The 18,858-nt window shown below is 43.6% G+C and overlaps 2 protein-coding genes across 3 annotated transcripts in view; one reads left to right on the forward strand and one right to left on the reverse strand.

Moving 5' to 3' along the window:
* The first annotated feature begins 8,867 nt into the window (after positions 1-8,867).
* gdnfa (glial cell derived neurotrophic factor a) lies at positions 8,868-15,746 on the forward strand. The gene is made up of 3 exons (XM_040197323.2): positions 8,868-9,551; positions 10,392-10,622; positions 13,418-15,746. The coding sequence occupies exons 2-3, from the start codon at positions 10,418-10,420 to the stop codon at positions 13,972-13,974; spliced, it is 762 nt and encodes a 253-aa protein (XP_040053257.2). The 5' UTR covers positions 8,868-9,551; positions 10,392-10,417; the 3' UTR covers positions 13,975-15,746.
* A 1,794-nt stretch (positions 15,747-17,540) lies between these two features.
* The window catches only part of wdr70 (WD repeat domain 70), a 29,716-nt gene continuing 28,398 nt past the window's right edge, over positions 17,541-18,858 (reverse strand). For both annotated transcript variants that reach the window (XM_040197322.2, XM_040197321.2), the window contains exon 18: positions 17,541-18,446. In XM_040197322.2, the coding sequence (XP_040053256.1) occupies positions 18,359-18,446 (88 nt within the window). In that variant the 3' untranslated portion in view covers positions 17,541-18,358. The remainder of the gene's footprint in view (positions 18,447-18,858) is intronic.

Below are 18,858 nucleotides of genomic sequence, written 5' to 3' on the forward strand. Positions count from 1 at the left end.
CTCGTCCCCCTGAAAACTGACTTCTTTTTAAAGAGCAGAAAAACAGTTGTAAGGGAATGCCTGAGTGTGTTGATCCCCACCGAGAGTCGGATGATTGACCCCTCGGCTGACCCATTATTCACCACTAAAGGTGAAGCACTGAAACCTGCCATGCAGGAAATGACTGCAGGATAGTCGTGCCCTCGTTGATATCTAAAGTGTGTTTACATGGATTCTGACTGGCTATCTGTGTGTCACCTGTCCGGCTAATCCATACCGCCGTATATCTGTCTCTCTGTCTCATCCAGTCGTTCATTCGTAGTGTTCTCAGCTGCTTCAGCGCGTCAACGGTGTTGCTGGTGATTCTTCACACAAACTTTGCACATGCCAATTGCCAGTAACATGAACCGACTCCGCATCCTAACCTGCAGCGGGATCGCCTGTCACAGGTCAAAGAGACAGCTGTAGTGTTTTCAGACTGGGGCTAAAACCGCTAAAGTGTCTCGGAGTGGGAGTGATGTGCGATATGAGGCCAGATTACCTCGTCACAGTCGTGATGAAGTTCACTCGTTGTCATGCGTCGCACCAAACAGACGACAGTCTGTCATCAGAGCCCTCGAGAACGAAATCCCAGGATCTGGATGAAGTGAAAGTGGGTTAATGGGCTGTTCAAACTCTGAAAATTCTGATTTTAGGCAGGCCAACGTATGCCCTGAGGAATTCAACATCTGACACCTGAACCTTGACCCATGAACCCAAGTGCACGTCTCCAGATACGTCAGCTATCAGGTAGTCTCAAAACAATGAATGAAAAGAGTCTGAAATGTTGATGACTCACCTTACCGTGCACAAATGCTTCGTGTCCTTGGACCAAACAACATAGTGATTACTAAATTAACCTGACCTTCAAGTCCTGATAATGATCATAACATGCAAATTTATCACAGCATCCCTTTCTCCTAATTGTCTGGTCTTTACCAGCAGTTCACAAAGTGTTGTCAGTAAAGCACAACAAGTCCGCCACATGTGTCTAAAGGGTGATTCATTTTTATTAATCAGGGTCTTAAAAAAAGATTTCTCAGATAACGTTGTTACTTTCTTGTTAATAAGATACGATATCCACCAAGGTTAGAATAAACACTTGAATTAGTTCATATCAGCTGATTTGGATCCAGGAGTCAAGGAACCACATTAACAACTAGTAGCTATCGCTAATTCTTTCGACCTTGGAAGTAAATAAACACTTCAAGTCAACTTTCCCATAACCTCTAACTCCCATGTGAACTGATTAGATTATCATGGTATTACATCCAATTGTCTCTTTGTAAGCTCCCTCATGTGTGTGAGTGTAAGCTTATTGTTATGTGTTATTTATGAGACAAAGTTCAAGGTTGGCGCCACATTTGATTCGCCTCTCTCTTCATTACAAGAGCAACTGAGCAGCGTTACAGGGTAATGTGCTATGTGCTAATACTCCTCATCCTCAAGTCTATTTAGAAGACTTGAGGATGAGTGAGAGCCGTGTTTCACACATGAAGGTTTGCGTTTGTGTGTCTGTCTGTCAATGCATTCAATCGAAAGAGTTTAGTTTAGTCATTTATGCAGAATATATAAATTATGCTCAGGTGCTGATGTATACCGTATAATCATAAAAAGTCTAACCTGAATGTGTGAAAAGGTTGATTGTTGGCAAATAGTTGTTACATTACAGTCCTACTGTTGTAACTGTATTGGAGATGTGTATCGTAAATACCATTTTCAAGGTGACTGCACTGCGTGATTTACATCAAAGCGACCACGTGGTCCTGCTGCTGTGATCAACTGTCCAGTCTGCTGAGAGAGACATAATATCCTCTGGGTATTACACACACAGGGAGCACGATGTGTGTGTCTCTGTGTGTGTGTGTGTGTGTGAGCATGCACATTTACACACAGGCCCCACGTGTACGTGTGCAAGTGTGTATGTGTGTCACGGTGTATTTATGTAAGCGGCTGACATAAATACATCAAGGGGACCACACAGCTGTCCCGTGCCATGTTTCTTTGGGGTTAGGACCTGAAATGGACTGCGAGACTGTTTCTCTTGTTGGGTCAATTCATTTTAAGTTCCTTTCAGCGAACTCCGTTTCCCGCCGTGAGTCTGTGCCGCACTGTCGTCTCGTGCCTTTCTCCTTTTTTTTTTTTTTACGACAAATTTGCGGCAGTAAAGGAAAACGGGGGGACGGGGGACTTAGCGGGTGCTGCTGCAGAGCCACGGGAAGGCCGCGGTGAAAGGGACCAGCTCTGATCTCAACGACATACCAGGCTGGATTAGAACAGGGAACCAGAGCAGGAACAGGATCTGACCCTCTCTGCTATCACTGCCTAACTCGGCCGCTGTGCTTCCCAAAGACATCCTCAACACTTCCTTCTCCAATTAGCGTGACCTTGTTCCGGTGGGGACGTGGAAGCTTGGTGAAAAGTCCGGGGTTGGAGGCCTCGTGCATCACACGTTTTAGCCGGAGCCGTCCCAGCGAGCGGGCTTGAAGGCTAGAGGTTACAATCAAAATAGCTCGGGTTCAAATCTGTAAACCGATACAGATACGCAAAGCAAACGGACGACGGGCAACGTAACCGCGTCCCTTTCCGCCGAGGGGGCTTTTCGTCATCGCACAGTGGTTGTGATCAGCACTTTGTTGTGATCACACCCTTTTGAAAGCTAAAAAAGCGCAAAGCCAGCAGAGACACTGACACGGTGCCACCTGTGGGGTGGAGCGCCGCCGCTGTCCCACATGTCCGGTCTCCAACGAGTGGCGCCACTGACAGCTGCCAAAAGTCCCGGGTCAAAGTCATGCCAGGTAGATGTCAGTGGTTCAGGGTTACAGGCTGAATGCTGAATGCTGATGCTGGTGGGGCTGAATTTAAATTGAGTTGAGCAGCTCTATCAGCCGAGCCGCAGACCGTCCTTGCTGTGTCTGTAGGCGCCGTGCCGTGCGTGCGTGCACACACATGATAATCCATCGTTTGTCAGGGAGAGAAAAATACTTTCAGCTGCTTTTGTGAGTAGTGATAAATGAAATAAAAAATAATCCGGGGAGCAGGAGTGTGGCAGACGGTTACAGGTCAATAACTTCTTCAGAGCTCTAGTCCACTCAAAGGAGACCTTGAATTCATCATTTCCATCACGGCCCAATGAAGTCACTAGTCCGTGGGAGCAAGCTTTCTGGAATCCCATTTGCTCGTGAGGTGATAATTCACCCTGGACCAATAATAAGCTGTTCACACAGCAGGCAGCTATTTGGGAGGCCATTGCTATGTAATGGCAAGCTGAGCCTTGATGTAGATTTGACCCGAAGAGGAAAACAGGGTTGTTTCAACTTTTCAAATCAGACCTTACGGTTGACAAGACAACTGAATTGCTTTGACTATTTCGTCCCGCTGGTCACAACAAAACGTGAAGAATACACAATTGGCTGCGTCTCTCTAAACATTTAGGAGCCGTGTCTGAGAGATGTAACCTTCCTTACTTCCTCCCTTCTATTTATAACAGTGTCATAGTCCTGCCTGCGCTTTGATAGTACCAAGTGATCTCATTTACACACACTCGCTCACATGCAAAGTCAAATACACATACTCCAGCAGGCACATACTTTGGCATGCCTTAAAATCCACGTGTGAACGATGCCAACAAATACTCATAAAATGTTTGAGCCCATGATGACTGAAACGGGTGGATGCGGCGCTCTGAATGCCACAATGGCTGGGCATTTGGTGACATGCCAGATCTGAATTGCAGCATGTCCTAATGGATCAGCTGAAAGCAATGTGGATCCTTTAGTATTTGCCCTGCCTACCTGCTCTCCGTCTCTGCATCTCGGTGCCAGGGTTGATCCGGGGCTCTCTGCCCGCTGACAGCTGAGCTAACTCCAGCAGGCGACCGGCTCAACTGCCCGCAGAATACATAATGAGAGGCCATTGTCACGGTTGGCAAAAGGACAATGATGTGGAGCATGAGCTGCCATGCATTGGGGTGGGCACAATAAAAGGAGAATATATAAAACCCGGACATAAATAAAGACCTGTAGTTCTCTGCACACAATGTATTAGATGGTTCATATAAAAAAAATCTAATACAACAGTTTGATAATTGTTAACTATTAATTATGTATAATTATTAGTGTCATTAGCTTCATACTGTATGAAGGATTGGCTTGAATGTGTGCAGTCTTTAATGGAAACACACTAGGAACACCGTGCAGCCTGTGAAACGTGGCTGTGTCTCTTAAAGGTGACGCGTATGATATCCGCTGCATTTCCAGTGACTCCACGTGGTCGTCAACATGGCAGCGCAGAGCACGCTCACGTGCACTAAAAGTGCACACCGCCTGCATAGAAAGAAGAAGCTCGGATTACGACACACAGTGACTTTATTCTCTTTGCAAGGCTGCTTTACTCCACAAAAGCTTGTATCTATGTATCAAAATGTTATTTGCTGCTTTATTAATCATTTAAATGTTTAATAGAGAACCGTTAAAATACAAACCATTTGATCTTGAAGCTGCAACAGAAACAAACCAAATCAGCTTCACACAACGTGCACTTTTATGGAACGGATTTTTCAAAGCGTACAGGTTTTCCTTTTGTTCTGCTTTGAACAACAAGAGGCAAGAAATGTTTCCTGTCAGTCAGGGTCTATTTTACTCAATGGTTACATAACTGCAGAGCTGCAAAGCAAAGTAACTGTCCCGTCCCCGGAACTGTTTTAAAATAACAGGTGCTTGTTACAGTGTATAATTCTGGGTGAAAATGTCAAATACAAACAAGCAGCTCCGTGGCAATGAAGGAATAGATACAATCTAAAAAAATGTCACGGTAAATTAACGGTATTTTACTGGCAGCAAGGACGCCAGGAATGTACCGTTATTTTACAGTATAATACCATAAATGGTTTTAACACTATTTTACCGTAAAATGGATTACTGTATGTTACCGTAAACTTGTTTTATTTACAGTGGCCTAGCGTAATTTTTGGTATGTTGTCGTATATTGGATTACAGTTTCTTACCATACGATTACTGTTTTTGTGTTATAAATACCAGAATGTTACCGTTTACTTATAACCGTATACTTTTGCATTTAATTCACCACAAATTAAAGAAAGACAACCGAACTTTTTTCGGTCATAGTGGTAGTGGAGTTTATTAGATGCCTTTAAGACAAAAATGTTCGACATTTGTAACCCAGATAAAAACATAAAATATGTTGCATGTATACAATAATAAAAAAATGAATCATAAAATCATTAGGAACAAGGTAAACTAACTGCAACAATACGCTATGGAACACTTTCAATTGACCGCAGCAAACGGCTGGCGTCCTTAATCCAGTGCCTCTGTAAAACAAACCAAAATAAAATATTTGGAAACACTGTCATTAAAATCACAAAGTTGAGGAAGACAACAAGATGTAAGGAAGGAGAATGTTAATCATGCTAGGCAAATAACACTTATCAACGTTACTTGGAGAGACGAGGCAATGAGAAACTCCTCCGATGTTGAACTGCACAGGTGTTCTGGATGAACTGAGATTACGCGTCTGACGTCACGTTCAGGAGCAGTCGGTCACGATTAACACTCAAATTACTTTTAGGCAATGAACACTTTGAATAATACAAATATTTATAATCTTTACATTCCGGCCACTGAAACGACAGCGAAGGCGGTGCATGGGATAGGGAGGGTGTGCTGTGCAGCACAAGGTTGGCGGTTCGAATTCTGGCAGCTTCCTGTGCCAAGTTGAAGTGTCCCTGAGCAAGACACCTAACCCCCCATTACTCCACATAAAATGATGTCAAACCATGGGCGTTTGGGATAAAAGTGACAGCTGCATGTGTAGTAATGTCCTGTAAGTCAAAGTCATCATCGTATCTCATTATAATGACTTACAGGACCTGTTTTTCAGTGGCTGACATGGGCTTCCATACATTAACCTACAACAGATGTAGATGGATTGTGATTCACTGCACTTGTATGTGTATTTCCACCACTTCATAAAATATATGTAACATGCAGTTGAATTACGGTAGTCTGCTATTATTGTAAATTGTCAGCTTTAACTGTATATTCATGACATTGGCCGTTAATTTACAAGCAAGGGATGGAAATGTAACTGTATGTTACAGTTATTATATTATTATGTCACTGACCGACAGCAACATTTTTCAATGGGTGCCACAACTCTTCGAATACAATTGATCTGCAAAATAATGATGAAGTTAAAACTGGCTATCTGTGAAGACCTTTGGGAACTCATAATGTTATTACTCCAATCCTTTAAACTGACGCTTGTTAGTATTTTGTTGATTTTTCTTCCCCACCAAGTGATATTTATTGTATCGCCCGCCCGAGGGAGTCGTAAGTAATGTGTTGAAATATTTTACTTTTCAAAGAATATGTTTTGAAGTTGGAATGAAACATATTAAACAAGCCTACCGACAACCCGCTTCTATTGGATATTACATGCAATAGTGACTCTTCAAGTGTTTCGTATTAAGTTTTTTACGATTCTATATTTAAACAGCGTCAATGATCTGGATTGTTTGTCTGATTATTCTCACATAAGATGGATAGATAGACGAAGGAGGGCTCCTCTGGGTGAGTGACGCGCCTGGTCCTCACACCCCATGTGGTGGTGATTCGTTCAGCTTACTCATGTTTCTCCTCCGAACCAATTAATATTTGTTGATGTCACTCAAGCATTCGGCTCAGGGGGCTGACGACTCGCCTCGGACTGTACGGCGCTCTCACATAAAGGGACGCTGTGAGATGTTTCTATTTTTGATGGCCATTATCTTCTCAGCTCTGCCCGTGTGAGACACAGGATGGTTCACAGAAGAATCCTTTGGTGACGCTGCTGCGAGATGTCAATGAACAATATGGCCTCTGTCTGTGGCATCTCCGAGCAGGCGGTGTCCTAGACGGAGACGTCATATGTGGTGACGTGTAAAAACATCTCCTCTCTGAGATCTAATCCAGTCAGTTATTAAATGTATCTTCTGCTAGCAAAAAGGCATTAGTAGTCCCAATAATGGAGAACATCAGGATTAACTAAAAGACGTTTGCCTCCAAAGCAATTGTTTTGCTTCAATGTGATCTTAATGGTGTTCAAATGTAATTGGTAAAAGATATTTTTCCAGTTAAACATTTTGTCAATAAAAAGTATTTTTCACAATCGGTTTCCCAAATCCTGAGGCCATATCTCCATATTCATTATTATCTCTATTCCTCAATAGCATCAAAACAATAGACACTATCTGACAGCTAACTGACGTATTTCAATTAGTTTGTTTAAGCTTTGTGATATTCTTCTACAAATGGAATTCGTGCCATCAATATTTATGCAGTAATATAACAAGTACGTTACAGATTAAGTAACACACATGTATTAGCTTTGTATACGTTCATTGAAAACTGGACACTATTGAATACTGAAGCTTTAGATTTCTCCAAACAACGGCTGATGAACTTTGGAAAAGCTAGAACAAAGCAGAGAACTCCCACCTTCCGAATGACTCCGTGGTTTTCTATGTGATAGACAGTATCCAGGCTAAATGGGAGCCTGGAGGCCTTTCCAGCATGCACAGTTGCGCCGAACTGAACAGTTTAATATTCCTGTTGAACCCTATATTGGATTTGTATGAATGTATATTTAATTTAAGTTTGGAGGCGGCAGGAACTTAAAGACAATCTGTACCTGTAACAGAAGGACAGTGATGTCAGAAGAACGTCCTACCAAACAGCAACTTACTCCAAACACCATCAATTTGCCATTGAACAATGCTGAGGTGAAAGTCAGGGGCAAGCAACCGTACATGTAGAAAAAAGAACTGATATGATTCCAGAGGCTATACAGTCATAACAAACAAAACCTCAACTGTCAGTGAATACAATGAAACCATGTGAGAACACGACGGAAAGGAATCCATACAATGAGGAGTACCGGCTCAGTACCATGCAGACACTTTAAGAATGGGTAGGGCGGCATGAATGCCTGAAAGAAAACATGTGTTGACAAGAAGCTTCAGCCCGTGACTGTACACATCTATGAGCCTTAATTCCTCTGGATAACAGATCAGTCAGTGTGGATTTAGTGTGTCAATGCTGGAATTCAAATCCTTTTATTGAACAGCTAAATTTAGCAGCATCTCAGTATTAAATTAAAACCAGAAAGCTTTTTGGAGGAAAAAAAAGTGTTAGTTGTTGGAAGGAGTCCGTCTCTTTTGGCACATAGACCCACAAAAATAGTTGAATTCTCGCTTGTGGAGTTTAGTTCTGCAGAAGATGAAAGGCGTGAAGGGTGATGGAAAGCCTATCTCAGGTACCACGTTTTAGCTGGTTCAGTCCTTTTTGTGTGTGTTGTGTGTGGTATTGCCCCAGGCTCACCTCTACAAGAAAGCACTCATGGCATGACCTATGAGTTATAGTTAATAAACCTGGAGTGAGATATACATTGCCAACATACAAGTCTGCACTCAGCCCCAAATGCTCATCTGGTATACTTACAAATATGTTCTAGTAACTAGCATGTGGGAACTCAAATCTGAGATGTGTGTGGCCATCAGACGGAACACGACACCGGCGCGCAAAGCGAGCGCGGAGATCAGGTTAGAAACACGCATCGCAACATAACATCTCCAAATCGCATTCCGCATATACTGAAATCTAATCCGAGGACATCAGGATGTGTGACATAATCCCCAAGACATCCGAAAACTGCGCTGCCCGAAACGGGGCTCCAGGGGTGGCTTGGAGAAATATGTGGACCTCTGTTTGCTCTTGCGGGGACATATAAAAGAGGGGCGGACTCCAACCAGCCGAAACGTCAGAGCGCACTGAACTATAAATCTCTCCAAACTGCCCTCTGCGCGCGGTGCGGTGTTATGCACAGACATCTGTCCCTGCAGCACAGTATGAGGACAGCGCGCGTGGAAACTCTTCGAGCCGCATGGACAATTGTCTGACCCGGAGAAATGGAGAACAAATACCCAAATGTGTGTTTATCATGTCAAGATATCGTCACATGTCGGCGACTATGAACGATTAACGCAGTTGTGGATATAACGGCGCGTTGACAAGAGCTTCTTTAATCCTGGGGAACAGCTTCTTCTTTTTTTGGAACCATTTGGTGCCTTGCGTATGGGCTGGAGACGCTGATGTCTTCATTGAACTCCTCTCGGTCGGAGATGGTGGAACTCGCTCGGATTTCCAACGTGGAAACGTAGCATTCAATTAATCAGCGACTGCAACTGTACCCCGCGAGGCGCAGTGGCACTTGGTTCGCTCTCTTCAACACCCACCTTTGGACTCCAAAGTGTGGGAAGACGCGTTGTTTCGCCTGATCGGAGAATGAAAAAAAACTACTAGTGGTATTTCAGCTTTTATTTTTTTATCGTTTTAAGGACGTTTTCGGATTGTGGTTGTTGAACGATCCATGCGGCTGATTCACCTTTGGACACTAACAGAGACGGGATTTCTGTTTTGGATTTTAACACCAACAGTCAAGCGAGTTTCAGGTCTGCATGGGCCATATTTAAGGTAAGTGGAGAAACAAATATATTTTTTAAATTAGTTTAAAATAAAATACCCTCAAATTTAGCGCAATGCGAGCCCCACTAATTTACATTAAATAGCAACTAGAAATAAAAATGCTGCTTGTGCATTTGTTAGGACGTTTGCACAACATTTTAAAGCACAATATTTATTCATGCATAGCTGTTTTGGTTTACTGCAGTCTCAACATGCCATTAGGCAGAGTCACGTAAGCTTTGGGGATCGCCATCTGGCCAACTCACCATTATTTAGGCTATCGTTGCCAACACGGTTTGGTGCGTGCTTTAACCAAAGCATTTTTGCGTAAGGCGCACCCTACGTTCCTCATTACAAGTAGCCAAGGGGTCGCCTGATATCACAACAACATGAATATAGTATTTCTGATGGGTTAATGGAGAGATAGGCACGAGGCCGCTGGTAACAACACAGTACTTTTACGCACACATTTACGCAATATTCTCTGTATAATTAGTTCTATATCTTGGGGATACATTGGCATTATGAAGTACTTTGGACACTTTTTCATTGTTATTGACATTTGGAATTTACTGGTAGGTTTATATTTGCTATATTATCATTTACAACAAAATACCACTATGAGGCGAAGAGGAGTTCAAACGTCTCGGCATGATGACACAGTTATTAATACAGAATGAGTCAGTCTGGTTTGGCCTCACTGTTTTCAAAAGCTTTGCTGACTCCATTATACACAGTTGGCCTACATTCTCATTGGACAGTGGGTGTATCATTGCAAACTTTATTATAATTCATTCTAATCATTATTTATTTCTTATCACTTGAAATAAAAATAGCCTCTTTTTGCAGCTTTCTTCATAGGAACTGAGTCTAAGATGAAGTTATGGGATGTTTTGGCCACGTGTTTGTTGCTCCTGAGCTCTGTTGCTTCACGGCCTCTCTACCAAAACACTCAGCCAGCCAAGAGGACTTATTTCCGCACCAGCTACAGTGATTCTGCGTCCCTGTCTGTGGAGGACGAAGAGCCAAAGTTCCAGCGTAAAGATCACAACCTGAAGGAGATCTCCATGGAGGATCAATGTAAGGCTCGCGGCATGTTCTGACAAAAGCTTTTGTGAGGTGCAGACACTGTCTTAAATTGTGGATAACGGAGGGTCACGTACTGTGCTGCTTGTGCAAACTATCTGTCAACATGCAGTTGACCATTTGATCATTTTGGAAATAGTGAAGCCAACATATTTTTCACCTAATTCTCACGCACCGTGTTGACTTTTGAGAGGAAAAGTAGGCAACGCGTACAAGCTGACGCTGTAGGGGCCACTTTGTAAATAGGGGGAATTCAGACACCTTTGGTTTACTGGCATAGTAATGAGCACTAATCACACGTGAGCTACAGCAGGTGTTGAGGCAACAGTGGAGAGTCCTACCATTGATAAGGCTCTCAGACATGCAACTTATCAGACGGAAGATCTTAATTTGTTTTTTATTGCCGCGCTGGGTTACAGCACAGCGATGTCAAAACAAGCCAGCAGAATGAATTAGAGACTGAGCAGCTCTGATCCCAGAGGTTGCTCTCCACATTTCCCCTTCTCCCTCTGTTTACGTTCCCCTCTGCCACTGTGAAACACAGCGACCTATGACCCTTCGCCCATCTGCCGAAAGTCAGAAATGATGGTTGTAAGAGACGTGAACCACATTGCACGCGAGGAGCTGGACAACAACGGAAAGTTGGAGAGTGAGAGTTCTGTGTTTATGTTCATTTTAACAGCAACAGTGGGCAGGGATTTATTTTGTTTGGATCAGAGTGACACAGTATCATCTTCACGCAGAAGTAAACGCAGCCAAGAACTAGATAAGGAATGGAACATTTGGACAAATGTTTGTCCCGCCACCTCATATTCTTGTTTGGACCTTGGTGACATCACTGATGTGCTCGAAACCAAAGACCGTTGACTGTGCACTAACAGCGTAAACAAAACCGTAAAGCCCTGAGTCGGCTCTGTAACGTCAAAGAAGTGTAGAGTTTTCATTCACCTGCACGGGAGGATTCATATATTCCAGCAATCAGCCAATGACGGCACAATTTGCACCTTGAATTGCCACCGGCCCGATCCGTCAGCAGGTGTGCACCGTGGCCAGATGACACGTAATGAGAGGTGTCTGAATCAAAGGGCAGGTGTGTCTAAACAGATTGGCCCGGGTTCAGCCAACGTACGAGCAGCGGCCCAATGGTCTGTGCACCACGGGCAGATCAGGTGGCGAACAGGCAAGAGAGATAGGGGACGCTGCAATAAGAACGTGTGTTAACCACAACGCCACCTGCCAGACGTCGCTGCGCACGCGTCCAAAAGCGCCACCACACGCGATTACAGTTGGACCAGTTGATTCCCCTTCAGGAACAGTTTGCCTTCGTGATTCGGCATGCTCACTTCAGTGTTGCCAGACCTCCAGGGGTTGACTTTGCTCCGTAATAGAATCAACATGTAACACGGGAGGGTCCAAGACTTAAAGTCAGTTCTCATCGCTCCTCACAGCAGATGGCGGGGGAGCTGAGCTGGTGCGCATGTTTTCAGTTTTTCGAGCACACCACAATCTGCTTCGTCTAATTGACCCGAAGCGTGGGATTTCCCTTTTTTCTTCGGCCTTGGAAGTGTGGACAGTGGTCTAAAATTACGGCCTTGAAAGAATAAAATGACCAAAAAAAAAAAAAAAACCCTGTCGCTCGCCGCGTCTCTCTTGGTGGTGTAATTGGTCCGTGCCTACTGTAAAATCACTGGTAATGGGTGTGTGAAAGAAAACAGGGGTAACTGTGGATTTACAGGAGAACAAGCTCTTCATTACAGATGTACAAATGTGATGTATGACTACCACCAAGTGGAATGACAACGCCCTCTGAACTTCAGCCTCCAACTCATCCCCCATTAGCCATCGTGAACAGAGTCAAAGCACCTGAAGTCACGTCCACGAGAACAACTCAGAACTCTCTGCATTCCTCCTCCCAACACCGATCTATAAATCAGCACGCACTGCTTCTGATCTGCACATTTCTCAGTATTCATGGACATCGTCGGCACATTTTTTGCCACCCTTTTCCGCGCCTGCCTGCCTGCTAAGTTCGCACACACATCAACCACGTAGAGTAGATTTCTAAATGTTTGTTGAACTGATGGCATCACAACGTCAAATGTAATACACAAACTTTGGTCAAATCACAAGCAGAAATAATCCACAGACATACATTTTTTTAAAGACAAACCGTGTTAAATGTGGCATGTTATGAGTTTGCCACAATAACGTTGTTTTGCAAGTAAACAAATGGGTCAAGGTCAAGCCTACAATGTGTAGTGTATGAATCCTTTAGGCTCAATGCACATTTAAAAAGACTGTAACTTGAAAAAGATTCATACTTACTAGCCTATTGTTTGGTGGTTAACTGAAATATAAAACAGCTGCTGCAGGGCTCTGCGCTGCACATGTTTTGGGAAAACAGAGGGTAAAATTCATATTTATCAGCATGCTGCATGCTTTTAACCCAAACATGCCATGTTAGTTTTTATTTGCATTTACCAAAATAAAGCTTCCTTTTAAGTTGTAGCATTTCTACAAAGTGAAATTCCCAAGCTCACCATCCCTTGCAGATCTTTGTCCCCTCTAGTGTCATCCAACATCCATCATGATTTTTGCTTTTTACTTACATGCATCTATATGTTTTTTCCTCTGTGGTTCTGCATTGTCGTCACACCCTGAATGCTGTTTCACGAAGCATATATTCAAAGTTGAATCAGTCTTTGAAAGGCGTACATCATTGACTCAAAATGACTGAATTATTTGAATAACACATTCTTAAGAGAATCTGTCCCTTCTGTATCTTTCAGATGACATGGCGGGTCCTTTTCCAGAGCAGTTTGATGATGTGATGGATTTTATTGAGGCAACCATTGGCAGACTGCGGAGATCGTCGGAGCCCAGTGGCGCCTCCAAAGGCCGCAGGGAGCAGAGACAGAGGGCAGCAGACGCAGCAGACGCCAGAGGAGAGAGGAGAGGACACGGCGACAGGAAGCGCGGCCGAGGACGAGGCGGAAGCCGAGGCGGGAAAGGAGGGCGCGGCGACAAGGGGAGGGAGACCATATGGGTGCAGACCCGAGGCTGCCTGCTGAAGGAGGTCCACCTCAACGTGACGGACTTAGGGCTGGGCTACCAGACCAAAGAGGAGCTGATCTTTCGGTACTGCAGCGGCTCCTGCGCGGAGGCCGAGACCAACTACGACAAGATCCTCAACAACCTCACGCACAACAAGAAGCTGGACAAGGACACGCCGTCCCGCACCTGCTGTCGGCCAATCGCTTTCGACGACGACTTGTCCTTCTTGGACGACAATGTAGTGTATCACACGCTGAAGAAGCATTCTGCCAGGAAGTGTGCCTGCGTGTGATGTGAAGCGTCAGGCGAGAGCTGGGCGGGTGACCTTCTAGCAGCTGGTGGGATCTCCGTTGGACTGTGGATGTTCTCTTTGTTTTTGATGGCGGTCATCAAAAACGATGCGACGGGTATTTAACTGTACGTTTGACTTTGACACTCAGTCCTGCAGAATCCCTGACCAGTATTTGCAGAAGAAACAAGACTGTTACACTTTTTTTTTTAAACTGTGCCGTCTCAAAAGGTGAGAGTCAAGAAAACATTCAATTGGTTTCTTTTCTTTTCTGGCGGAATTCATTTCCCCAGGAATTGGATCCGTTTTTCCAGAGCTGCTCCTAAGCCTCCAGATGAACACAGATATATTTGAGAAGTATGTTCAGCTGCAATCTGAATTACTTTCAATGCATAGTGGATTGTGACATTTACACTGGGAGCAAAGGGATGACACGCACCACAGCAGAGTTCAACAAAGACTTTTTGTTGCAACGCATCTACATAAAATCCAATCTTATCTATATATATATTTGTATATATGTATGTATATGTATTTACACACAAATGTGTATATATACATGTATATATTTATATACATTTGTATGTAAAGTCATATATATATATGTGTATATATATATAATACATACACGTGTGTGTAAGAGGTATATTTATTGAGATGGGAATTAACTTATTGTTATTTATTTCAATTCATTTTATGAAAGAAATTGTAATTTTTCTTATTTATTTAAACGTTTTGTTCGTCCTTGATGGTGCCATTGTGGAGCATTTTCTCATGCAAAATTTCAAAAGGTGATCCAGAACTGCACAACATTCACCCACAAATCCTGATTCACTTCACTTAGATTCCAGTTTCTCTATTCATGACACCAAAGCATCCTCGTCAGCGATCCAGTTAAGAAAGGGTAGTGAGAAACACAGAGGAGGGGACCAGTAGATTTGATTGAATTGACAGTTGTCACCTTATTTTACACGTTTATTTTACCACGCTTACACACAGAGGGGGAGGGGGGGGGGTGGAGGGGGGGCAAATTATTCTCCCTTGCTCTTCATTTCCAAATGAGTAATCCATAACATGCCACCAAACAGCAGCCGTGGCAAAACAGCCCCGTTACTCCAAAGCTCACTCAGCACTCGCACCAAGTCTGTTAGAGATCTGCAGCGGGTTCTGTCCCAATGCGCTTTAAAGTTCACAAGACCGCTCGCAGTTTTGTCTCGACTCTTGACAGACAGGTCTTACTCCCTGGAAAGGGATTTGAAAGTGATCCTCTAACACGAGTCTTAACCAAACATCTCTGTTGGGCAAAGCCATATTGATGGAGGCAGTTCAGGGGAGATCCAGCAACTGTAGCGGCTGTCATCGCGCAACTGCTGCAAATATCTCGTGTGTAGAGGCATGGACAAAAAGAATATGTTTTGGAATTCGAAAGGAGACAACGGGTAGGCTCACCACGCTTTCTACGTGTAATAACTAGTTTCGGCCGAGTTTCCTTCCCAAACTACACACAAAAAAGCCATCTGGGAAAAAAGACAGGAGGCCTTTTGAAAGAACGTTGCGGTGCCCATGGAGGGGATGGTTTTAAGTGGAACAAAGAGAGCCCCCGGGTAGGTCTCCATGTACGGATTAGGGACCAAGGTATCTGTGCCCACCCAGCAGCAAGCAAGCCAGCTTTACTGTGTAATCTCCCCCCCCCCCATACACACACACACAGAACAAATCCACTGCATCAAGCTGAATTAAGGCCAAACACTGAGGAGAAAAAGAAGAAAGAAAAAAAAAATCAAGCTTTTATCACAGCATACCTCATCAATTGGATCATCTTCCCGTTTAACTGATTCGTGCATAAGCCTTTCCAGATGAGAATGTGCAGCTAGGAGCCTTCCCAGAAGCCTCGGAGCGCCCGGCTCCCCTCCGATACCGTACATTAGCGCGTGTAAACTGTGACCACTCGCCCCAACCAGCCCCCCCCTGCCGTGGAGGCAAACAGGTAGAAAGGTAAAAGGTGCAAAGGAATCTTCTGTGTCGACATTAGAGGGATTGGATTTATTTTTCAACTCGTGTTGACACCTGTGTCATGTCGTCTCACTTGTTTTGTGTTACAGAACCAAAGCTTTCTGCAAACTTTATTTTTGTACAATATTCATTTTATAACTTTTTACAGAATTAAACCTGTTTCTATTAAAACAAGCGTGTCTTTCTGGTATTCGGCCTTGTGAAAAAAAACACGCACTGGTGCCAAATGGTGCTAATTTTGCCTGCCGTGTGTTTACACAGGCGTCGCGTAAAACGGGAGGATGAAAAGTTGAGGCCGAAAGGGAGAAATTGCGAGGACGGTCCGAGAGACGGCTTCTACAGCGCATTCCTGAACACGGGCCCGGGGCCGTACAGTAAACAAAAGCAGGCCGTAAAGCGCCACTGAGCTGTAAATCCAGGCAGCGTTTTCCACCGTGCGAGAGGAGCCGGGAGGCGCTGAGGAGATGAAGATGGCAGCGGTACAAACAGCGAGTCATTAAGCAGGGGCTCAAGGTGTGTGTGCGAAGCTTAGCTGGAGTAACGCAGGAGATGCTGAAGGCCAAGTAGAGCCTCAGTTCTTCGTGATAGCAGGACACAAAGTCTCAGAAGTATGAATTATTTACAGCTGTCTAAATCTTGTGTTCGGCAGTGCAGAGTCCATCAGCATGTAGTCACAATTACAGAAAATGTTAAACTCAGTTTATTATTTTGTTCATTAATGTTTTGGTTCATCGCTTAAAAAAAAGGGATGTAGCAACAAGCAGGTGAACATAGTGGAGGATTTACAGCAGTAGCTGAACATAAACACATATTGCAGGTGATGGTGGAGACCAAAAACAGAGAAGAAGAAAGAGAGACTATTTATCAAGTAGGAAGACATAAAATAGCATCATCTGCATCCTCTTGTTCACAAATCTGGGTCCCATTAGTTTGTTCTGATCAAGTTCAATTCATTCTTGATCCGACAGGGTCCACGGTTCCGACAATATGTGATTTCTTGAGGCTATAAAAAGAATGTTTTTTTTTTTGTTTTTTTTTATGGGATAATTTCTTGGAAAGATTGCGAAAGGAGTCTAGTGACAAGGAGGTCTGCGGAATGTTTTGAATAAACTATCTGGGGTTGAGTTTTCTAGCGGTTGATGCTTGGAGCAGCACTGGACCTCAGCAGGTTCTGTGGTTTGGGTTCAGCTCCACAGGCAGGTTGAGAAGACTTTTGCTTGAAGGCCTCTCCCCCTCGGCTCACTACTCCGGTCGCTCCTAAAAACATCACTCATTGTTTTAGCCCGTCCATATTTCTTGTCCTGGTACTTATCCGTCCTCGTATTCATTTTATGGCCGCAGGAAGTTTGCCAGGACACGGAGACATTAGATCGCCTGCTTGTAACTCTGGTTGGTTGGGAATTTAAGACCGCTTATACGGTTTCACCCCGAGCATAAAACATTCAAAATGTATGCGGTGAAACCGACCGTGTGGCTTGAATGTCTCATATTAAACGGCAAACTAGTATTTACTGGTTAGTGGTCGGTGTACTCAAGAAATGAAAACCAGAAATGAGTTTAATTAGATCCGTATATTGCAGCTGTTCGATCAGTTGAAATAACTTCAAACACTGTACGGGTAATTAAAAAAGAAAATAAAGGTTTACCCATTTAATAACTTGGCAAAAACTACCCTGTAAAATGTGAATCTAAACACCAGCTTTGGCCCGGACTGGGTGAACTGTGTATCTGCAGGATCGAGTCAGCGCCTCATAAAAACATATCTGGCAGAAGAATTTCTTTGATCTGCTGGTAAAAACAGAAGTATCGCTTTAATTTGGGTGAAATATATCACTATTTGACAGGACCCCCACAAAAGGAATTTTATTCTCTTGAGGTGGAATCAAATTAGCAGATTGCTATTTGGAGTTTTGTATCACATCCAACAAAACGGCAGAGAGAAATTCAAATGGCTGCAGGGTTTTCTTCCTTTTTAAAAACTTGCAAACTGTTCTTCATAGCTGATAAACACAACCGGACCACAAAATCTGGAGACACTTTATGAGGCCTTAAACTCTGGAGATGTGGGTTAAGAGAACAATGGAAATTATGAATATAAAATCCACATAATCAAAACAGACATTAAAAAAAACAGTTCTTCCTAAAGTTGATCAATTGCAAAGCGAAATAGAACATAAAACTGTTAAAAACTATATTGTGCTTGCAAAGTAAAAAAAAATAAAAGAAAGTGGGGGAGGACTGACACTGTTCAATTGAGTAACGTAATTGAGATCAATCCCAAAACACAGTTATTGTCAGAAACGCCGTAGAAGCATTTATATAAGCACACAAACACAAGCCCATTCGATGTGACATGAGCTGCTTTCGCGGCGCTTCAGATCTTGCGTTTCTTCCACTCTGGTTCCTTCTCGGCCTCCTCGTCCGATTCCGATTCCTCGGCAAACATCGGCACTGGCTGGGTCCTAAAAGGGAGACGAGAGGGAGTAATGCTTCAACAGCTCTTCAGAGAAAAGCAATAAACTTCAACAGAGCCATGAGGCCACGAACGGTTTACGACGTTTAATTTTCCAATTTGAATTGATGACTAAATTACGTCCTCCCAGAAAAGCAAAGGGAGCTGTGACACAGACTATGAAACAGGCTGAAGTGATGCACTTTATCAGGTCAATCTATTATAACGTACGTCACAAGTAAGTCATTTTGAAATGCAGATTCGGCTTGAAGCTTTTGGTCGACGTTCACGTTGTGGTCCGAGTCCGATAACAATGTAAAGTTGTCCATTGCTTCTCCTGTCTGCGGTTTAAAGTGTGCTTAACGCTTTAAACATTAATGTGCCAGGTAGAAAAGAAACCCAAGCACCATCACACTACAGCG

This window comes from Gasterosteus aculeatus, chromosome 14 (genome assembly GCF_964276395.1).
Source record: "Gasterosteus aculeatus chromosome 14, fGasAcu3.hap1.1, whole genome shotgun sequence".
NCBI classification, from domain to species: domain Eukaryota; kingdom Metazoa; phylum Chordata; class Actinopteri; order Perciformes; family Gasterosteidae; genus Gasterosteus; species Gasterosteus aculeatus.